Source organism: Heterocephalus glaber, unplaced genomic scaffold (genome assembly GCF_053883595.1).
Source record: "Heterocephalus glaber isolate CG9 unplaced genomic scaffold, H.glaber_assembly_v1.0 deba00001226, whole genome shotgun sequence".
NCBI classification, from domain to species: Eukaryota; Metazoa; Chordata; class Mammalia; order Rodentia; family Bathyergidae; genus Heterocephalus; species Heterocephalus glaber.
The window spans coordinates 538,948-562,430 of NW_028258219.1; the positions used below are offsets into that span (position 1 = coordinate 538,948).

General features: G+C 44.8%; 1 protein-coding gene and 1 pseudogene across 12 annotated transcripts in view; one reads left to right on the forward strand and one right to left on the reverse strand.

The window, feature by feature from the left end:
• Window positions 1–23,483, forward strand: part of Farp2 (FERM, ARH/RhoGEF and pleckstrin domain protein 2) — a 124,767-nt gene that overhangs the window by 33,613 nt on the left and 67,671 nt on the right. For all 12 annotated transcript variants that reach the window (XR_015451160.1, XM_004868482.3, XM_004868488.3 and 9 more), the window contains exons 3-5: window positions 17,267–17,371; window positions 18,339–18,381; window positions 19,838–19,916. Coding sequence is in view for 11 of the 12 variants with exons in the window: in XM_004868482.3 (XP_004868539.1) it covers window positions 17,267–17,371; window positions 18,339–18,381; window positions 19,838–19,916 (227 nt within the window). In the remaining variant the exon portion in view is untranslated. The remainder of the gene's footprint in view (window positions 1–17,266; window positions 17,372–18,338; window positions 18,382–19,837; window positions 19,917–23,483) is intronic.
• Window positions 11,873–14,775, reverse strand: LOC106008015 (nuclear distribution protein nudE-like 1 pseudogene; annotated as a pseudogene).

The following is a 23,483-nucleotide window of genomic DNA, read 5'->3' on the forward strand; positions in this document are numbered from 1 at the left end:
CATACTGTGAAATAGGAAGAAATTGTTCAAAATAATATTGAGTGTCACATACTTTAATAATTAAAATGTTTTATGCAAAAAAAAGTATAGTTTTCCTAGGAGATGAGCTGAGAGATAGAAGAAGGTTCGTTGTAGTTAGACAGGATCTCACTGTGTAGTTCAGGCTGACCTTGAACTCTCTGTGTAGTGCAGGCTGGCCTCGAACTTTCAGCAGTCCTCCTGCCTCAGCCTCCTGAATGCTAGGATTGCAGGTGTGCACCACCACACCTGGCTAAGAGAGTTCTTGAGGGAGCTGATTATAAACTGGTTGAAATTTGGAATGTCTCTGTGTCTCAAGGTTGATGTGTGTGTGTCTATATCTGGCTTTTTCAGTTCTTCACCTCTTCTCCTCAAACACAGATTTCTACCGCCTTCTATCCTCGCTGTGGCAACAAAGCACTTAGGTTTTGTCCCTTGGCCGCAGCTGCACCCTCCCCTTACCGGTGTGCTCTTGGGAGGCCCTGCTGAGTTGCCCTGGGGGCTGCTTGCACCCCTGCAGTGCCCACAGCATGGGGCCAACTCCGGCTGCAGGTGCCTCTATCAGTTTCACTGGAAATGGAGCTTATGCTTTTGTTTCTTAGTCTCCTTTTTTATTTTTAATGATTCCAGCAAATGGCCAAGGGGATGACAGCTTAGCCTACCTCAGAGTTGGACCTGCCCAGTATTTACTGGATTGTCATACTCCCATTGTCTTCTGTAGCATTCTCTCCTGGAGTTCCTATTGGACATGTTTGTGAGTCCAGAATTTGACTTTTTTTTTTTAATCAGTTCCATATCTAGAAAAATACATCTATTTATTTTTACACACCACTACTTCAGTTCAAATCTGTCCAGCTGTTGTGGAGGTCTAATTTCTAGTCATCTTTTTAGCTTCCCTTCTTTATTGTTTGGTTGTTTTAAGCTCTCTTTTATGTTATGAATACACTGACCTCTTACATTGACTATTTTAAGGATCTAATTTTTAACTCTTTTACTGGGCGTGGTGGTGTGCGCCTGTAATCCTAGCCCTCTGGAGGCTGAGGCAGGAGGATTGCTAGGAGTTTGAGGCCAGCCTGGACTACACTGTGAGACCTTGTCTCAAAATTTTTTTTCTTTTTCCTCTTAGGTGTAGCACATCTGCTGTGCTATCCAGATAGGTGTCTGTGGTTTAGGATTCAGTAGAAGTGTCTGGTCACTCTTAGTTGTTTGTGTAGTTTTGCAAATGAGGTTCCAAGCTGGTAGGTGCTGGTCTTACTGACTTTTTAAGGGCTGAGGTTTGACTTCCCAGCAGGTCTTCCTTTCGAGAATGCTGCTGCCTAGCTGCTGGCCAAGGGGGTGGGCAGTGTCCTCGTCCTTGTCCCCGCAAGTGAGTGGGCAGGGCAGGCTGACAGTCTGGTTTCCATTCTGTGAGGTGCCACAAGTGCATGCAAGTAATGACAGGCAGCCTTCTCCTGGCAAGGAGGAAAGGAACGACCTATGTGGCCCACTGCCCAGGAAATTTCACTGCTCAGCTATGCTGCTCTTCTGTTTTTCTCTTCCCCTGATGCCAAGTGAAGGACCAATACTAGGAAGAGTCATGTGCTGGCCGCCCAGCACCTACGCATATCAGCACACAGCAGGTTGCTTCTCTGGCTGCTGGTATGTGACACGTACTGTATGTGTTGGAAACAGGGTTGCAGTGATTGAGCCCTGATCACTTTGGGACATGGCTTTCTGATGTGCCCTTCTAAGGCGGAGAAGCTGAGCAGCTCCTCAGGGCTAATGGGAGAGCAGTTCACAGCACCTTGTACTGACCTGTCCCACCACACTCCCATGGTTCCTCTGTTAGGAAGCTCATCACAGTTCTTTGGCTCCAAGTCCGGTTTCCCACATGTTGGCAAGCGAGTTTCTCTTTCTGAAGGATTTAGGGGTATGAGTAGAGAGCTAGCAGAACCGACACCTATTGACACCTCTGTGTAACTGCTGCCCTCCTGCTTCTAAGCCTGGCTCACTCGTGCAGAGCTTCTGCTCCCAGCAGATCCCTGCAGCTGTGCTGGCAGCTTGAGTTAGACAACTCGCAGGAGCACCAATGTGCCTTGGGTGTTCTTCCCCATACTTGGGGCCTTCTCTGTAAGCTAAGAATGCTAAGGCCATGCTGTCTGTGGGCATTTTCCAGAGTCCATTGAATTCTTCAGAGTCCATGCAGGAGACAGAAACTGTACCAGTAATTTGAACAGAGAAACTTAACAGAAATAAATATTAACTTGTAACGGGGACTAACTGCTATGGGGAGAGGGAGGCTACTGAAGAGCACAAGAACAGGAGCAGCTGTCCTCCTAGGGCTGAGGGCAAGGAAACCCAAGGAAGCAGCGAACCAGGAAAGCCTTCCTCCCTATCCCTGGAGTTCACTGGACAGCAGAGAGGTCTACTACGGTGTTGCAGGAACAGGCTGGAAGGCCACGACTAGAGGACCAGTCCCAGAAGCCAGGGCTGTCCTGCACACAGCTGTTAAGAACGCCCCAGAAACAGGGAGAAGCCCTTCCTATGGTACCCCTCTAGCACCCTCTGATGGCAAGCCAGCTGGTGGAAGAGAAGTCTCCACGGGGTCTTGCTCCAGCATCACCAGGAAGGCCAGGAAGCTGGGCAGTAAATAGCTGGCCTGTATCACAGGTCTGAGTTTGGGGGTTTTGACTTTGTACTTTCCTTGAGTAGTTTAAGAGAAACCATTTGTTAAAAGAATTAGCTTATCAAGGGTCTGTTGGCAGGCACGCTCATATTTGCCCACACCTGTGTGCACATTGGTTTCTTTAGTCTAAGAACGCAGGGTGAGGGGACACAAGCAGGGCAGAGTCGTTCCTAGAGTGAAAGTAGCCATGTGGATGCTCCCAGATTGCACACCAGTCCTTGTGGCTCTTAGTGCAGGCAGTGAAGAGTTTAGTACTTAAGTAATGTGCAAGAACCTAAGATTTGAAAGTGTGCCCCAGTGCAAGTGAGATGCCTATCAAAAAGTATCAGGGGCCAGGGATTTAGCTCAGCGGTTCTGGCGCCTGCCTTGCAAGCGCAGGGTCCCAGGTTTGATCCCTGGTACCCTAAAAAAAAAAAAAAAGTATTGGTGACCTTTGAACCTTTGAGAGAGTCTAGGGTCAGCGCAGCTAGTTTCCTGTGAGCTCTCAAGATTACTGTCGTTACACAGAGAAGGGGGTTGAGGTTGATATAACTACTAAACAAGAAAGTCTTGTAAGGACGCTAAAAATACAGGGGCTCCTGACAGAGGGGAAGTCACAACTTGGCACGTGAGCTGTAAGTGGGCGTTTGAGGCAAACAAGCCCACAGGCAAGGTGAGGGTGTTGCCAGGGAGTGTTTTGTTAGCTGGACTGCACAGTTCTGATGTGGCTGTGGTGCAGCTTAGCAGGTGCAGGCTTTCTTCATTGGGATACGAAGGGTGTAAGTGGCTAGGAGGCCTTGCCGCTTAGTCCAGGGAGAGTCTTGTTCCATCTGATCTTTTGGTAATTTGGGAACATGCAGTGGGTATTACAGCCCAACTGAGGCTGAGCTTCTGTATTTTTTAGGAACAGAAATAAGTTTTTAGTATAGAAGATTGAGGGTAAAAATGACATGTGGCTGGTACAAATGACACTGATTATAAAACTGATGGTAATATTTAATGAACTATAACTATAGTCCAGGTCAGGGATCTATAAAAATAGCAGGAGTGAAACTGAAAATTTTTTTTTTTTTTGGTACTGGGGATCAAACTCGGGACCTTGCACTTGCAAGGCAGGCGTGGGAACCACTGAGCTAAATCCCCAGCCCTGAACATTTATTTTGACAAGCAGTGTTCAAAATACTCTGAAAAGTTGGTATCTTTAAAATATGTCATGGAAAAGGTAGTGGATTTTTGTGTTTTGTAGACATATATTTATTTTATATAGCAGTACTGGGTATCAAACCCAGAGCCCTGCACATGCTAGGCAAGTGCTTTACCGTTGAGCTACATCTCAGCCCTGTCTTACATACATACTCGCAGGAGAATTGATGGGAGGCCATTTCGAGTACTGTACCTATTGCAGAACCGAAGGGCTGCCCGTCCCGCCTGTTGGCTTACGTTCTCGCAGGCAGAAGATAGCTTGTACACTGGAGGAGCTTTCCTCAGGGAGCCACATGGGAGGGGCTTGGGTGCACTGTGTGCGGATGTTCATGTTCCTCCTCTGTGATGCGTGCTGCGCCGCACCATGTGACTGTAGGTGAGGCCGGCTTTGGACGCTGGAGACCATCTTGTGCCAGGCGTGGTGCCACGCAGTCTCCTACATGATTTCATTATATCCCCACAAAACCCTCTCATGAGAACTGTGTTTATCCTTCAGTGAGGAAACTGAGACCTGCACTACCTACCAGGTAGAAACCAGCGGGAGTCCAGCTCCATAGCCCTCGTCTCGTGACTGTGTGATGAAGTGTGGAGCAGGAGGTGACTGCCTTGGGTGGCCTCTGCCCGTGCAGCTTGGAAATGACCTGACCGGACACCCAAAAGCCAGAGGCTGAAGACAGTTTCTGCCTTACTTTTCTGTCTCATTAAAGATCAGACCTGTTCTGGCTTGCTCTCTAGATTCAGTCACCATCACCCTAAAATCCCAAGTATCCTTGGAAACCACACCTCTGTCTTCCACGGGGCAGCCCAGGAGAGGCCTGGAGCCCGTGGCCACCGAGGCCCATGTAGAACTCTCCCAGTGTGCAGAATCCCTCTTGTGGGTCCAGTGTACCTCATATGCCACCTGTTACTTCTGGTCACAATGAATTGTGCCATCTTCATTACATTGATTGCTGGGCGTAGTGGGACATGCCTGTGATCCCAGCATTTGGGAGGCTGAGGCAGGAGGATTGCCACAAGTTTTGAGGCCAGCCTGTTCTGCATAGTGAATTCAAGGCCAGTGTGAACTACATAGTGAGACCTTGTCTCAAAAAACACCAAAAAAATTTTACATTGAATTCAGTATTGAAGAACATAATTGAAGTGTTGCTTCTAGTTTTTCAGTGATCTGTTTCTTCACTAATAGACATCTATTAGTCTACCATGTAAAAAGAACTTCTGTGAGTCTGAGAATCTCTGGCTGATTTTTTTATCATTTGAGTTGAAATCTCAAGAATTACCTAGCATTGGCCAGCTGTGGCAGCCCATGCCTATAATCTCAGCACTTGGGAGGCTGAGGCAGGAGAATCCCCGGGAGTTCAAGGCCAACTACACGTAAGAAAGAAAGAAGGAAAGAATTACCTAGCATCATTCTGAAGGGAGAACTCATTCTGTTGCAACTCTCCACATGTATGTTGATTTGTTAAGTGTTGACAGAGTTCAGAGTATGGTTCCTGCTCTCCTGAAACTTATGTCTTAAAAAATGGTCTCATTTTTTTACATTCAGCACTTTTTTTTTTTTTTTGGACCAGGGATTGAACTCAGGTCCTTGCGCTTGCGCAGCACATGGCGGAACCACTGAGCTAAATCCCTGGCCCTCAGCACTTTGAAATTAATTTCTTTAAAAACTAAACTAGATCAGTGTGTATTTTGTTATACATGCTGTCCTTGGAATATGTGCTTTTGTGGAATATAAAAATCACTGTCCAGTAACTCAGTTTGCACACAATGGTCTGTTTTAGGTGATTGGACTCCCCTGTGTAGGTACAGCACTGAACCCTTCTCCTCTGGTGTCTCTAATAGTGTGTTCTGATCTGGCTGACTTTTAAAAGGAACCTTGGCAAACGAGGCCGTATCTCGAGGAGCTTCCTCAGATGAGGATTTAGGGACATAGAAGCTGGAGAGATATTTTGACCCAAGGCTAAGAGTTCTTTCCAAGCAAAATTGTTTAACAGCAGGATCAGCCACCTGGTAGAGTTGAGTTCTAGGTATGTTAAGTTGACATTTTAGAGATTTTAGCGAGGGAATTATTATCAAAGGTGAAAAACTGGTTTTCATGAACTCCAAAGACTCTTTTACCCTTTTTAAACTTTTTATTTTTACGTTTGAGGTTGAGGGGTTGGCAGTGCCAAGGTTGAACCCGGGCCTTCTCACTGAGCTACATCCCCAGCCCCTTTTTACTTCTTACTTTGAGACGGGGTCTGATAAGTCTCCTGGGTTGCCTTTGCTGGGCTCAGACTTGCAGCCTCATGCCTCACCCTCTCGGAGTGGGGATTACAAACCCAGCGTTTACTGGTCTTCCATTGTTAGGGTTTTTTGTGTCGGGTTCGAGAAACACTTGCCACTTGCTTACCCTGAGCTCGTCGTATTCGCGCTCCGTGGCCCCTGTGAATGAATGGAGCACGTCTGGTCTGCATCTCCCCTGGCGCCATTTGTGGAAAGGGCACCTCCCAAACTGGATTTCAGGGGTGCCTTTGTGTTGCATCTTGGGCAGGGAGGGTTCTGGACTTATGTCCGACTGATTTCTTTCCCTGCCTTTGCAGCAGCAAGGGGAGTGTTTGAGGGGATCAGTGGCAGTGTGTCTTACTGTAATAATTTTCTCAATGTAAACGTGCACTGTACATTTTGATCACATTGCATATGTTAGGAAGTGACTGAGGTCGACTCCTCATTAATCAACAGCTACAAAGCTACGTGCCTGCTCCAGCCACTTAGTTCCCATTGCTTTCCATGTCAAACAGCTGCTCATACGCTGAGTTTTTGTTTTTAAGATTGTTTCCTAGGGGGCCGGGGATTTAGCTTAGTGGTTCCGCTGCCTGCCTCAAAAATGCAAGGACTGGAGTTCGATCCCCAGGGCCAAAAAAAAAAGGTTGTTTTATAGGTCCCTTTGAGAAAAACTTAATACCCCCACCATCCAGGCTGAAATTTACTTGCAGAGACCGGGGTGGCTGCAGGCTGCACATTACACTGAAAAATAAAGCTGGGTGGTCTTTCTGGAGCCCTGCAACGGCTGAGTGTGAGCTGGGACCCGTGCTCTCTCCCATCAGTGAGACCCCAGCACTCTCCAGCCCTGAAAATAGTCCCGCTCCATGCATTCTTCTTCACAGATAATTGATTCAGTGCCAGTTTTGCAATAAAAAACTGTGTTCCAATTTATGAATCATTCATGTAAAGTCATGGGTAGCAAGAACAGATAATTTTGCCACTTGTGACAGAACAGGAACTTGTTTAAGGCTACTCTGTTACAAAGCAAATAGGAACAGTTAGCAGCCAGTATGTGAAGGTGCAGTATTGATAGCAGCCACAGTCACACTTTCTGAAACACTTCCTTTGCAATATACTCATCTGATTATCCTTTTCATTAATCTGTATATTTTCAGCTGCCTTTAAAGATTTGGTTCTTTCTTCAGAATTTCAGTGTAAGCCTCCAAAAGCGAGGCCAGTTCCAAGAGGAAAGAATGCTGGGTAGCTGGGTGTGCTGGGCTGCCCTTGGTAGCTGGGGTCACCAGTGCAACCTGCTGCCTTCCCTTTCTCAGGTCTGAATGTTGATGAAGTCACATAGTCATGGTTTCACATGCCACCATGAAGTCCTGGAAGGCATCAGTGGATCTATTAAAAACTAAAGTTTAGCTCAGTGGTGCCACCGCCTGCCTCCCAAGCACAAGGTCCTGAGTTCCATCACCGGTACCAGAAAAAAAAATTGTTTTTTAAGAATTCTTTAGGAGTAAAAAGAGCCTGGGTTCTGACCATTTAGACTTTTTTTTTTATTCTTAGGTGAAATTTCTTCCAAGTACTTCACAAGGTAACTATTTCCCAAGTTCGTCTATGATAGAATAATTACTCAGGCCTTCAGAAATATTTGAAAACTTGTCCAGAAAAGTAGTCAAACTGACAGTTTTATTAACATCTCAAATAACTTACAATGACTAGGAAAAATACTCACCTTGGTGACATAGTTGAATATAGTCTTTTGGAAGATTTGCTACCAATTTGTGATGTCTTTTACATTATCAAGTCACAGGATTCCCACAGATCTCTAGGTTTTTTTGACCCCTCTGGGTCTGGAGATTGAACTCAGGGTCTTTGAATCTCTAGTCCTTTTTTTTTTTTTCTTTTTTTGAGACAAGTTGCCCAGCCTGGTCTCTAACTTGCAGTCCTCCTACCTCAGTCCACCCGAGTGCCGGGATTACTTACAGGTGTGTGCCGCTGTGCCCAGCTAGATCTCTTTCATTTAGAATTGAAGATTTGCAAGTGATAATCCAAGCTTGTGTCCTCTTCATTAAAAAAGGCAGAAAAGGGGCCGGGGATTTAGCTCAGTGGTTCCGCCGCCTGCCCTGCAAGTGCAAAGAGCTGAGTTCAATCCCCGGTACCAAAAAAAAAAAAAAAGCAGAAAGTGGGCTGGGGATTTGGCTCAGTGGTGCCGCGCTTGCCTTGCAGGTGCAAGGTCCTGAGTTTGATCCCTGGTACCCAAATCAAAAAAAGGCAGAAAGACAGTGCTGCAGTCCAGCCCCGGCAATGACATGGTGGCTCCGCTTAGTTGGCTGTCCAGGCACAGGCAGCCCAGCTCACCGCCCCCCACCGCCCTGCCTGTGTAGAACTTCCTGTTCCTGCGAGAAGCATCAGGTGACACCAGGATTGGTGCAGTTTTCTAATGCGCTGGAGCTTCTGCAGACACCATTGCTGGAATTTTCATTGGAACAGCACTGAACTGACAAGTTTCTTGGGGGAGATGGCGTCTGCAGGAGGGAGGGTACCATCTTTACAGTGTGGAAACTTTCTCAACAGTGTTTTATGATACTTAGCGTAGCAGTTTGTACAAGTGGCATTGCTTTCTTTTATGTATTGATATTCTGTGACCTTTCTAAATTTATGCTAACATTTTGTGTGTAGATTCTGTATCTTAAATCTTTTTAACTTTTTATTTTGAAGCAATTTCAAGAAGATGCAGAATAGTCAAGAACCTTTTCTTTTGCTGAACTGCTTTAGTGAATTGCCTGCGCTGTGCCCCAACACACTCCTGTGCTGTAGTTGTAGTTCCTGCCCACAAGGAGGCCCTTCCTCGCACTACTGCAGGATGTTAACATGGAACCATTGCTGCAACCTAGCTCAGGCCTTGTCCCAGTTCCCCGCGCACTCCAGTAGCAGCCTTTATTACAGTCCACAGTCACATCCCTGTCTCTGTTGGCAAGGATGAACATCTCTCAGAAGCCATGTGTTAAAGGCCTGGTCCCCAGAGCGGCCCTGTTGGAAAGTGGGGGAGCCTAGCACAAGGTCCTTACATCATTGGGAGCATGACCTTGAAAGGGGTTGTGGGACCCTGGACCCTTCCTCTTCTTCCTTTTGCTTTCTGGTCGTGAGGTGAGCAGCTTGCTGTGTTGTGTTCTCCTGTCATGATGTTCTGCCTCCTCGGGCCCAGGCGTCACCCCCCATCCTTAGACTTTAGGACCCCCAAACCATGAGCCAAAGTGAACCTTTTCTCTTTATAAATGAAGTGTCTCTTGTATACTGTCATCAACAGGAAGCTGACTAGTAATACAAAGGTCACAGAGTTATTTGTTAGGTGAGTCTCAGTTTGGCCTCATGGTTTCCTTGCAGGTGGACTGGGTCATGCAGCTTTGGCAGGGGTAGCACAGAAGGAGTGCTGAGTCCTCACAGTCCTGTTACGTTGCACAGACTTGTCGTTGACCCGTATCTGGGTCCACTAGACCAGCAGGCGTCTGACAGGCTTCTCCACGGTGAGGAATTTTTTTTTTTTTTTTTTTTTTTGGTACCGGGGATCGAACTTATGCTTGTGCAGCAGGCGGCGAAACCACTGAGCTAAATCGCCGGCCCAGTGAGGAAATTCTTGAAGCCAGTTACACAACTCACTGCTCTTCAGACTTTGAATTTATTCACTTGTAGCAGTGTGGACTGCTCGGGGGGTTTCACCCATCCTGCTGTTACATGCTGTGATCCATCGTCTATACCAGGCTTGGCCCACGAGGACTGCTCCATCCTTGGACCCATCTCCATCCCAGTGAGGCTTCCTTGCTTCTGGCTCAGGATCGGCTAAGCTAGTCTCGGTCTCTCCCTGCCCCGGACTTTGCCGACCTTTGTCCAAGCATTTGTGTGTGAACTGTGCTCCTTGCTTTGGGGTCTTGCCATTCCCAGGACTCTCCATGGGCAGAGCTGGGGCTCTGGCCCTCCATGTCAGACTGCCCTCCAGGAACAGCCCCTCCCTCAGGGGTCTGCCCACTGCTTCCGCAGCCTCAGCCTCTTGGCCCCATACCCTGTTTTTTGTTGTTGTTGTTGTTGTGTTTTTTGGTACCGGGGATCGAACTCAGGTCCTTGTGCTTGCGAGGCAGATGCCGGAACCACTGAGCTGAATCCCTGGCCCCATACCCTGTTTTGATGCTTGTATGTGCACAGCCCTTTCCACCATATCAGCCTTGTTTTTTTGTTGTGTTTTTTTTTAATGTATAGGCTTTAAAAAAGATTTAGTGCATGTTCATGGTACAGTTTCAGAAAAGCATAGAAGAATATACAGTTAAACAGTTTGGTATCTAGAACCAGCCACTGTTCCCAGTTTACTGTGGTCTTCAGAGAGCCTGCAGTTTTACTTGCACACACAGACACCATACACAAGTGTGCGCACACTCCCCACCACAGCCGTGTGGTGCTTCTCCTCCCCCATCACACATACACTCACACGCACCTGCATGCACACACACACACACTCTCACCGCACGTGGTGGCATGTGTGCTCTTCTGTACCTGACTTTTTCTCTTAACGGCACATCCTGGGGACCTTTCCATTTATTTATTTATTTTTTTCCCTCAAGGTTAATTTTTCTACTACTTTATACTTTATTATTTCCAAATATCTTACAATGTACATAAATATTAAGGAAGAGAAAAATAATTGGTTACAAACTATTTAGCAAGCAACACAAAATAGCCTTTCCTCTGTGACAAATATGCAGGCAGCCCAGCCCTACACAAGCACTAGCACCAGAGTGCGTCAGGTGGAGTGCCCAGCCCCAGCCCCATGGCAGCACAGCCACAGGGAGCGGCAAGCCACAAAGGGAAGGAGGAAAGAAGGGGCCTGGACCTCTCTGGGGCTACTTCAGCCTTTCCGTCCTGAAAAACTTCCTAGGAGAATTTGGCCTAGTAGCCACTTGGGGCAAGAGAGCCAACCACAGGGGGCCATGCCCCAGCACCCTGCTTGAACAGGGGCCAGGGAGCTGAACATAACAGATGCATGGAAAGAGGTTCTCCAAAAAAAAAAATAAAAGTGGAGCCAGACATCCCTGCCCAGACTGTAGTGTCAGGCTGAAGAGCTAAGGCATGCAGACTTAACAGAAAACCCCTGGCTATTCTGCAGAAACTGAGTTCCTGTCTCAAAATAAACACACCATATTCAGAATCTGAAATCAAGCCACACACACAGAAACGAAGAGCAAAGCTCTGATAAATGTTCTTTCTCCCTGATGTACACTGTTCTACTTCAGTGAAGGACAGCCTGGATTGTCCCTTTTTAGGCTGAGGGAGGTCTGACTTTTATGCTTCATACGAACACCTTTAATCACCCCTGTCCGCTCTCCCAGGTCTCCCTGCCTGCGCCTCTTCTGAGGCAGAAGCTGTATCCTGTGTGCCACTGTCGTGCTCACCTAGTGAGCCCATAGGTCATCTGTTTGGCTAGTCCCGGGCTCCCCGGTACCTGCTTCTCCCAGGGTCCTCAGGAAGAACTGGACGAATGGCCTCAGCTTCCATGTGTGGATCTGTTTCCCACCCTCACAGGTCACTGCACTGGGTTGCACTGCAGAAACCCAGCGGAGAGCAGGAGTGCTCTGGGTTGCCAAGAAGATTCTGGCACGTTGTTCACCAGAGCATGCAGAGGAAGCAACCACAAGGGTGGCTCCAGACACAGGTTTAGGGGCAGGATACCAGCATTTTCTAGACTGATGGGCTTTTAAGAAATATCAGGTTCATCCCCATCGTGACATAGCTGAGGAAACCCCCTTGTGAGCTGTCAGTGGAGAAGTAGGGGTCCTGCCTCCAGATGCCCAGGGCGCTCTTCCTGGCCTCCTCTGGTCAGGGGAGCATTCCTCAGCAAGTAACCACTTTGGTGCACCCAGTGCAGATCAGCTCCTTTGTCGAACCCAGAGAACTTTGTGCCATTGCTAGTCATCACTCCACAGTTAACATTCCCTGAAATATCAGATTTTCGTGCTGCTTGGTCCTTTGCAAAATTCCTGCAAGCTGCTAACTTGGATTCTAAAGCCCCTACTTTCTGTAAGAGGTCCCCCACAATGTCTGGTGCTGACCTCCTAGCTGAAGGAGTTAGTGGACTGGTTTTAAAAAACATTTGGTAGAGCGTTTTGGGGAAGGAAAACTGTTTTCTGTTCCTTTGCCAACAGGCATAGCCAGCAAGAGGAGAAAAGCCTGGACAGCAGAATCCATCTTCTCACAGTCCAGAGTCGGAGAACTGGGAGCCAACTTTCGGGTCACTTCCTGTTGTCTTTCCTGAACTGCTAGTTCTTGCCTTAAATCTCTTGCTTCATCCTTCAACCGCTGTACAGAAACCAACAAAGATTCCTTTTCATCAAGTTCACTTTCTAAAAATGCATTTCTTTCAGTGGCCCGATTTAGCCTTTGTTCAAAGTCTTCCAGTGAAACTATTGTTGCTCTTTTTGCTCGCTCTAGGTCATGATTGGCCTGCTCCAGCTCTCTTACGTACTTATGCAACTGCTCCTTAATGGCCCTGGTCTGACTTAAATCATGTTCTAATACAGAAACCTGCTTGTAGCTCTGTGCGTACTGATGTTCTAGTTTCTCCTTTACTGCCTCCACTTCGTATTTCAGTCTTTGGTTATCAGCTTGCAGGTCTCTGTTTCTTTGCTCTGCCTGTTCTGATTGTGCCTCCAACTCTGCTTCTTATTCTCTGCTTCCTCCTGGAATTCAACTCGCTCATCCCGAGCTTCCCGGAAGCTTTGCTTGTACTTCAAGGAAAGCTCTTCAAGGAAAGCCCTTTCCAATAAGCAGTTTCTTCCTTTATTTTTTATTTATTTATTTTTTTTGATACCGGGGATCAAACTCGGGTACTTGTGCTTGTGGAGCAGGTGGTGAAACCACTGAGCTAAATTCCCGGCCCCAGTTTCTTCCTTTAAATTTGAAAACTCTGGTATATCTTCACACTCCAGGATCAAGAAAGCCTCCTCGCCTGGCTCCTCCCGGACATGTCAGGGGCTGCCTAGGTGTCGGAGGCCATTCTGTGACTCCAACCTTTCCATTTGAGTGCATAGAAAGCAGCTTTATTCTTTTTAACTCTGCCTGGAATCTTCATTGTCTACCTGTGCCAGAATTTCTTAGGGAGTTCTATACTGGTAGAGTTAGAGTATGTTTTACTGTTTGCCAGAGTTATTACTGTAACACTTTCATGTGCATGATTTTGCACCTATGAAATACTTTTTTGATTTAAAAAATTTTTATTAGTATATATTTGCGGTTCTTAATGATTACATTCATTATGAGGAGTTGGTACATGAACATAACATATCTAACCTGGGAAATATATTTTAGGAGTGAAATTTTTAGGAATGGTGTCCACTTCTTCCCCGCCCCCCCCTTCCTTTTTGGTACCGGGGATCAAACTCGGCACCTTGCGCTTCTGAGGCAGGCAACGGAGCCACTGAGCTACATCCCCTGCCCTGGTGTCCGCTTCTTGAGACAATGGATGAACATTTCAATTTTGGTGGGCAGTATCAGCCTGGCCTCACTAGGCCTTATAGTTTGCTCTCTCTCACCAGCGCCCTGTGAGCATACCTGTTTCCCACACTCTCCAACATAAAGTACATTCAAACTCTTGAGTTTTGCCAGTCTGATAGACAAAAAAAAAATCTTAGTATAATTTTGATTTGTGTATCTCTTAATTATGAGTTCAGTGAGCTGCTTTTATGTGCTGAGCATAATTTATGCTCCTGTTTTTGTGAGCAGCCTATCCTTTTGCCCATCTTTCCTTTTTCTCTTTCCTTTTGTGTTTGGACAGAGAAGAACAGGGAGGCCCCAGAGTCCCCGGCTCCGCCAGTGTGGTCAGCAGCCCACATGCTGCCCGGCTTTGTATTTGGTGTGAGATCCTTTTCCTTGCTGATTCTTGCAGTCCAGTATGTTGTAAAGAAATTAGCTCTTTGAGATATGAGCTGTAAATGTCTTTCCTCTGTCCTTGCAGAAGTCTTTGACGTTACAGTGCTTCTGCACACAGGGCCTCAGACTCACAACGTCCTGCCTTAGCCTGGGGTTACAGTGCAGGCAACACCACACCCAGCCCCAGAGGTTTCTGTTTTTACCCTGTGTGGTCTAATTTGAGGCCTCCAACTGTGACTCCTATCTTCTGGTGTACACTGGAAATGGCCCTCTCCCTCACTGGAGAATCCAACAGAATTAGCTCATTGCAGTACCTTCAGTAGATGTTTTTGTTTAACTATTTTACTCACTTTTAATGTATTATGCTACAAAGGATGAGGTAAGGATACTGCCCGTTTTATCCCCCAGACCAGTAGTAGTAGTATTAAATCATCTCTTTTTCACCTCACTAATTTTTTGGTTTGTTTCTATGTATGTATGTATGTATTTATTTATTTTTTGAGATAGGGTCTCACTATGTGGGTCAGGCTGACCTTGAACTCACTATGTAGCCCAGGCTGGCCTGAAACTCATGGTGATCCTCCAGCCTCAGCCCCCTGAGTGCTGGATTACGGGCATGTGCCACCACACCTGGCTTCCCCCCACTGACTTTAAACATCACTTTTATCAGACATGTCTGTATTTTATATATTTGAGTATACATTTCTTCACTTCCTGTTCTGTTGCATTGATTTGCCTGTGTAGACATTCATCACTACCACATTTCTTAATTACTAAGATTTTTTTCAGTAATTTTAATTATTGGTTGGACATGATAGCACACACCTATAATCCCGGCACATGGAGGCTGAGGCAGGAGGATCACTGGGAGTTAGAGGCCAACCTGGGCTATATAGTGAGTTCAAGAAGAGTTTGAACTACATGGCAAGAACCTGTCTTAAAAAATAACAATAATTTTAATTCTTAGGTACATGTGGGCCTCGTTTCTTTCTCAGAATTTTCTTGGCCATTTTTTTTTTTTTCTTGGTACAGGGAATCCAACCCAGGATTTGTGCATGTTATGTAAGCTTTCCACCATTGCTCTGCATCCCCAGCCCTCTGTCCATTTTTTTTAATCCACTGATTTGGGTTTTTTTCCTATTTAGTTGTCAGTTTTCATATAGTTTGAGTATCAGTCCCTTAGCAGATTATGACATGATACTATTTTCTCCTGATCCATAGGCTGCCTTTTCATTCTGTTGACTGTCTCCTTTTCTTTGCAGAAGCTTTTCAATTTGATGTAGTCCACTTGTCACCTATTTTTGCTCTTGTTGCCTGTGAGTTTGGTGTGGTATCCACAAAGTTATTACTAAGGCCAACATCAGGGAGCTTTTCCTCAGTATTTGCTTCTCAGAGTTTTACTGTTTCAGGTCATATGTTGAGGTCTTTACTGTGTTTTGTCTTGATTTCCATGTGTGGTGTGTTAGGGCAGGGTCTAGTTTCACTCGTCTGTGTGTGGACATCAGCTCTCCCAGCATCACTTATTGAAGAGCTCATTCTTGACTCAGGGTGTGTCCTTGGTGAAAATTAGCTGACTGCTATGCCTTAGTTTATTTCTGGTCTCTCTGTTCTATTCCATTGCTTTCTGTCTAGTTTTATGCCAGTACCATAATGTTTTGATTAATGTAGCTTTTAATTTGAGATTAGGCCTACTGATTCAGAAATCAAGGAAATGAAGAAATACAAAAGCCCTTTCCTCTCCCATCTTGGTTCAGTCCTGTGATGGTGGTTACCTTTACAGGTTTGATGTACAGCCTTCAAATTTATTATATAAGTGTATAAATTGTATGTGGGTGTGTAGAAATAGAGACTTCTAATTTTCTTCCTCACTGACCTGTATGTTGTGGACTTCATTCCATGGTACCCAGAGAGGTCTCTTTTTCAGGGCTCCACAATTTTCCCTTACAGGTGTCTGTTATTTACCCGTCCTTTACCGAATTTCCCCTTGTATAATTAACTCTGTGCAGTTTATGAGACTGTATGTAGGGAAAGTTCTAGAAGTGGACTTCCTGGAGAAAGGGAAATGCGTGCTTTACATTTTTTAAAGTATTTTCAGATTTTCCCCCAAGAGGTCAGGTTGACTTAACTGTCCTGGAACCACATGGCAGTGGTTGTCCCGTCATCGTGCTTCCAGTGCTCTGTGTTGGGTGAGCAGTGAGTCTCACTGCTTTAACCAATCCTGTTAGGACGGGATTTAGTACTGTTTCATGCCTACTGGCCATTTTATTTCTTCATTAAATTCAAAAGAACTTGAGGTAAATTCTATTTCTTCAGTGTGAGTCTAGAATGTAACTGTGTTTGTCCCTTCTCTGTGTAGCCAGTCTGTTGTCCTGCTTTTGTGCTCTGCTTAAGGAGACTTCTTCCCAGAGTTGTATCACCTCCTCTGCTTTATTCTAGTCTTTAGTTCTTGGAATTTGTTGCTGTGGCAAGTACAAAACAGACTCTCTCTTCATGGTTCTTCTGATAGAGATGCTTGTTTCTGAACTGTTCATTCTCTTCTTGTTGCTGCGAACACTATCGATAATAAATCTTTTTTTTTTTTTTTTTTTTTTTTTTTTGGTACTGGGGATTGAACTCAGGACCCTGCACTTGCAAGGCAAGTGGCAGAACCACTAAGCTAAATCCCCGGCTATCGATAATAAATCTTTCACTGGGATCCTGTGTAAATACAGACTGTGTGACTCGGCTTTATAGCAGGTATAAAAATTACTTGATAAGATGCTTACTGAAACTTAGAATGGTTCCTGTAGCCTTCAGTTATAAAGAAATGTGCCTTAAAACACACTACGAGCACCAGGTGTAATGGCACCCACTAGTAAGCCCAGCACTCTGGAATGTTGGAGCAGGAGAATTGGGAGTTTGAGTCCAGCCTGAACAACTTAGCGAGACCCTGTCTCAAAATGAAAAGAGGACTGGGGATGGAGCTCAGTGCAAGACCCAGTACCATAAAAAACAAAAGAACACAACAAAAGCACTAAGAATGTGAAATGGAAGATTTTTAGCTTTGTGTAGTTTGCTATCAGGTTCTTGGTACAAATGCCTGATACTCATGTGTTTGCTTTGTATAGTTCGTAAATCTTGTTTACTGGAAGGCGGAGCAGAGCATGCAGCTAAGTAGGCTTTGGTGAGGGTGGCGATGTGCCCATGCTCCCTCACCCTGGTTGTCCTCTGCCCTCACACTGCTTCTCGCCTGTTCCCTCACAGCCCAAGTGCGACGGCCAGGTTCTGCTGACGCAGCTGTGGAAGCATTTAAATCTGATCGAGTGCGACTACTTCGGGTTGGAGTTTCAAAACATCCAGTCCTACTGGGTATGAGTTTTTGATTTACTTTTGGAAATGGGCTCTAGCTGTGTTGTAGAGCATTCATGGTGGGCCTGGTACAGAGCCTTTGGGGACCTACTGTAAGCAGGGTACTTGGTAATTGGCCATCATTCTCATCAAAACTGTGCTCTTAAAATGTTTTCTTTTCAGCCACTGGGAATGCGTAAGTCTGCCTCCAGTCTAAGCCTGAATCTGTGCCCCTCGACCTGTCCATTAGCACGAGTTACCACAGTAGCTCTGGTCCTTCCCCTCGCCTACCCCATGAGCACTGTGAAAGTGGTTCTTGAGTGGACAGACTGATTCTGCCTCAGTTTGCTCCACAGGTGTAACCTTAGAAATTGTGCAGCTTCGGTATTTACAGATGTAATTCTTGCAAAGAAACCACTGTGAGCCCCTTTGTTCAGAAAGCCCTTTGCTGCTGTCGTACACCCATCCTCTGCTGCATAGCTGTGCCTCCCTGAGGCTCTGCTCTGTCGCTGTTTACAGATACAGTGTGTTCCAAACTTGTGTGATGATAGTGCACATCCCCTCGTTGGTACTGGGACCTGCTCTGCATAGCGAAGCGGGGTGCTGTTGGCATGGGGTATCCAGGTTGACAGCAGTTTCCGTGTCCTTCCATTCTGCTGACTTTCCTGACAGTGTATCAACACTTGCCTTGTGTATGAGAGAAGAGTTAGAATCTTCCTGTCATACCTCTGCCGGGTGTGGTGGTGCACACCTGTGATCCCAGCCCTTGGGGGCTGAGGCAGGAGGATTGCTGCAAGTTTGAGGCCAACCTGGACTACATAGTGAGTTCAAGACCACCCTAAACTACATAGCAAGACCCTGTCTCAAAAAAAAAAAAATCCTGTCATAAATATTTCTCTTAATTATAAGTATGTTTGTATTTCGTAGCATATTTATTAAAGGGAGAAATTATTTAATAGTTTTTCTCTCCTATTTAAATCCCCTTTAGATTTGGCTTGAACCTATGAAACCCGTCATTAAGCAAATACGAAGTAAGTTCTGTGTTTAACTCTTTACAATTGCGTTCACTTAAGATGCCTTCTTCTGGAATGCCCCAACTCCCACTTGCGCGTATGTGTCATCCCCTTCTGCCACATGGTTGTGGTCCTTGGCAGTGGTAACCGGAAGTTCCTTGGCTGCTTAGTTCTCAGACTGCAGTGGGTGGGTGAGGGCAGCAGTGTAACTAGAGCTTCCAAGTGCCTCCATCCAGACTAAGAAGCCACAGATGTGTGGGGCTGGGGCTCGGTGGCAGAAAGCTTGCCCGGCACAGGCGACACCCAGTTCCACCAGAAAGTAAATAGAGGTAGAAAAGTCACAGGATATATTGTTCAGTGTTCTAGTTTTTTACCAGTAGGTAAAACATGCAATTTCTATGGCCGGGGATTTAGCTCAGTGGTTCCGCCTCCTGCCTTGCAGGTGCAAGGTCCCAAGTTCGATCCCTGGTACCAAAAAAAAAACTATTTAAAGGCATCTCAATGTCTTTTGGAGCCTTTTTTTTTTTCTTTTTTGGTACCAGGCATCGAACTCAGGACCTTGCACCTGCAAGGCAGGGAGTGGAACCACTAAGCTAAATCCTCGGCCCACCTTTAAGTATTATTTTAATAAAATTATTAATATTGTGTAATTATAAGCAGAATTGTGAGCATAATTTTATGTTTCTTTATTAAATTTAAAATTTAAGGCACATAGTAATGCTACCGAGTTTTATATTACCTTGAAGACTCAAATGTAGTTGTCTAAATCTTTTTTTTGAGAACTAAATTGATGAGAAAAGATTATGTAAAAGTAATTTGTGCGCTGATAAGCTAAGGCTATTTGCCATCACATGTTAGAAAATAGCTCTTTTTGCTGAAAATCACATGGTCATCTTATTACTAAATTTCTATGACATGAGGATATTGAAACCAGCTATCCCATGTGTCTTTTCTTTATAGTAGTCAGATTGTTCTGGTTCATTATAGTAAGGAGTCATGACATTTTTCTTTTACTTACGTATAGAAAGATTTCAAAAATAATGGATTTTTTATTACTACAGTTAATTGGTATAAATACCTTCACTTTATCATTTTACCCTAAAATATAAATAGGCATATATTTTAATTTGTTTTTGTTTGTCTCAGTACTGGGACTTGAACTCAGGGCCTCAGGCAAGCACTGCACTGCTGAACTGCACCACCAAGCCTATATTTTAAAATTTTAATGTGCAGCTTTCAACTTATTTTTAAGGGTTTTTGCATCATCTCTACTTATAACAAAAGATTTGAAATTTCTCTTTGATATATGTGATTGGCACTTAGGACTCATAAATTTATGCATAGGAAATTTTTTATCTTATTTGAAAAAAATTGTTTTAACAGTTCATTTGAAAACACTAGCCTTGTAATAATATATGGAGAGAGTATAGAGATTGACTTTATTTGTAAAGCTTAAAATTTTTTGTTTTTGTAGGGCCAAAGAATGCAGTGCTTCGCCTAGCTGTAAAATTTTTCCCACCTGATCCTGGCCAATTGCAAGAAGAATATACAAGGTAAAGAGCTGAGCTGAACTGGAGCTGCTGATCACTGGGGTTGCGTTCATTCATCTGTCATGAATGATTACGAGGCAGTGGCATTGTACAGTGTTACATGAGCTCGTGTACACATAAAAAGTAGTAAGTGTCAAGTAATTTAAAAGAAGCGTTTTGGCAGTTGACTTTTGCTCAGATGTGCAGCAGAATTTAGAAGAAAGGTCTGTGATGCAGACTTGAGGATGAAAAGTGGAATGCTGTTTAGGGTGATGCTCAACAGATGATTTCCAGATGTGCTTGGATTTAAGCATGTGTGTAGAGGTCCTAGGACCAGGTGAGGTGTGGTCACGCATGCCTGTGATCCCAGCGCTTCAGAAGCTGAGGCAGGAGGACTGCAAGTTTGAGGCCAGCCTGGGAAATTTAATGAAACCTGTCTCAAAGTAAAAAGGGACTAGAAATATAGCTCCCTGTGAATATCCTGGGTTTAATCCCCAGTACTGAAAAATAAAAGTTCACCTACCTACTTATGTATCGACAAAATCCACGTAATTGGGAGAAGTATGTTGTGTGATAAGTCCTTATGAATATATAGAATAAAACTATTTTGGGTAATTTGTTTTGTGCTCCTCTTTTTAATTCAAGGTTGCCTTTTTGCAGAAATGATTGAAAGAAATGTTAAAAGTACTCATTGAGCAATAGGATTATGGAGATTTTTTTACTGTACTTTTATATCCTGCATCTGTTAATTTTCTCCTGGGGAATAATATAAAAACCTGGAAACCTCAGGCCAGAGGCAGGTGAAGAGAAGAGAGGATGTTGCCACCATGGCAGCAGAGTGACTCAGCCCTAGGTCCCAGCTGGAACAGGCTGCTGAGAAAACCACCTCATCTTTTGCACCCCCCTCCAGAGGGAGGGAGGGAGGGAGGTCTGCAGATGACAGCAACAGCACAGTCTCGGAGCGTTGACTGCGAGGTGCAGGGAGAGCCCATCGGGCTGTTACCGTTCCGCGGAGGGACCTCACCTTCAGGACAGCAGAAGTGTTCCATGCGTGGATACAGAGCCTCCCCGACAGCATGAGGTCACTAAGTGCATACTCCTGGGAACTATGGAAAACAGAAAATGTCCTCAAATTGAAAATCCCTGGACCTTAGTTTCAGGACTCGGACTAGAAGTTAGTTTTATAGTCACTTCCTTCTTTCTCATTTTTATATAGAAGGTTCTTTTTTAATTTATTAGAAGTCCTCATTTGTGCCCCAAGAGGTGGTGCACGCCTGTCATCCCAGCACTCAGGAGGCTGAGGCAGGAGGATCACTGTGAGTGGAGGCCAGCCTGAGCGACGTAATGAGTTCAAGGCCAGCCTGAGCTGCGTAGCGAGACCCTGTCTTAACCCCCTCAAAATACATGTTTGTGTCAAAAGAAAAAGTTTTTCAGATAAAGCTATGTAGAATAAAAAGCAGACGCTCCCTGCCCCACCCACTCGCCCTGCTCTCTGGGTGAGGTGAACACTGGCACAGGTGCCCCCTGGTGGCTGCAGCGCTCCTGAGGCCCACTGACAGCAACTTGTCCCCCACCACCCCGAAGATTATACCATGCCCATGTACAGCTGTCACCCAGTTTGCTAGTCCTGCTCACATTAGCATATCTTGGGTTATCGTCTCCACTTTTTCTCTGAAAACACTGTGAAGAATCTCATTGTCCACTTCTGTTTGTGAACTCGGGGAATATTGCTACAGGAATGAAGTGCTGAATTAAAGCGTGCCCACTTTAAAATTTTGTTTTTTGGAATTTAATAAATTGTAATAACTTGCTAAAGTGTAAATTCCAATGAGAGTAGATTGTATTCTAGCTCTAAGAAGAGTACCTGGAACATAATAACACAGGCTCAGCAAGTCCAGGGCCTTCATACTGAGCTATATCCCCAGCCGGTTTGGGTGGGAGTTTTTTTTAAATTTTGAGACAAGGTCTCACTAAGTCCCTAAATTACCCAGGCTGGGCTTGAACTTGTATTCCTCCTGCTTCAGCCTCTCGGAGTGCTGAATTTACAGGCATGTGCCCCCACCCTATAGTGCTGTAAATATTTTCAGGTTGCCTTCTCTAGTTACATTCCCTCTAGTGGTATTCCAGAGTGCCTGCTTCTCAGATCTTAGTCAAGACCAAATATTAAAAATGTTCTCAGGCACGTTTCAAGCCGTCTTAATTTCATGTTTTTAAAAATTCATTAAGTTTATTGGTACATTTTAGATATACAGTATGATGACATTCATCATTGGGAGTTTGCACCTTTACATAATCTCTCTTTGTTCTTATTTTTCCCCATTCCCCTGCCCTCCCTTCAACCCCTCCACCCCTCCCTATTTACGAAGACTTTGTTTCTGTTTTTCCTTTTCTCATATTTTTTCCTTTCCCCTACTCCCCCCACTTCCCCTTCCCCTTTGCCCCTTTTCTTCCTATTTCATATTATCGATTATACATTTTGGTCCTCATTTACACTTTCAGTTTCTCACACCAGAGAAAATGTTCGGTATTTACACGTGCGTCCTATTTATTTCACTTAATAATATGTCCTCAATATGCATAGATTTAGCTATAAATGTCTCTAGTTTATCTTTTTCTTTTTTTTGCTTAAATTCTTTTATTGGTACATTTTAGGTATACAGTACATTTACATTTATCATTGGGTGCTTGTATCTGTACATGATGTATCTTGGTTCTTATTTCTTTCCCATTCCCCGTGCTCTGTTCCCCCCCTCCACCCTTCCCTATTTACAGAGACTTCGTTTCCACTTTTTTCTTTTCTCATAATTTTTCCTTTCCCTTCTTTCCTTTCCTGTTCCCCTCCCACTTTCCCAACCCCTTTGGACCTTTTCTTCCTGTTTCAAATTACCAGTTACTCATTGTAATCATTTTAATCCTTATTTACACTTGCAGTTTCTCACACTAGAGAAACTATTTGGTATTTACATATGTGTGTCCTATTTATTAGGACAGAGTGTCGCCTCAATGTGCATCCATGTAGCTATAAATTTCTCTAGTTTCTCATTCTTTATGGCTGAGTAGTACTCCACTTTGTAAAAAAAAACCCACATCTTCTTTATCCAGTCTCCAGTTGATGGGCACTTGGGTTGTTTCCAAGCTTTAGCTATTACAAACTGTGCCACTATGAACATGGGTGCACAGATATCGCTGTGGTATGATTCTTTTAATTCTTTTGGGAAGATATCCAGCAGGGGAATAGCTGGGTCAAATGGGACCTCTAGCCCTAGTTCTTTGAGGTATCTCCATACTGACTTCCACAGTGGTTGCACCAGTCTACCCTCCCACCAGCAATGGAGAAGGGTTCCTTTCTCCCCACACCCCCGCCAGCAATTGTTATTGGTTGATTTCTTGATAGCAGCCATTCTTTCTGGGGTAAGGTGGAATCTCAGTGTTGTTTTCATCTGCATCTCTCAAATGACCAGTGATGTTGAACATTTTTTCATATGCTTATTTGCTGCTTTTACTTCTTTGTCTGAGAAATGTCTGTTCATTTCAGATGCCCATTTTTGAATTGGGTCTTTGAATTTGGGGGTCTGAGTTTTTTCAGTTCTT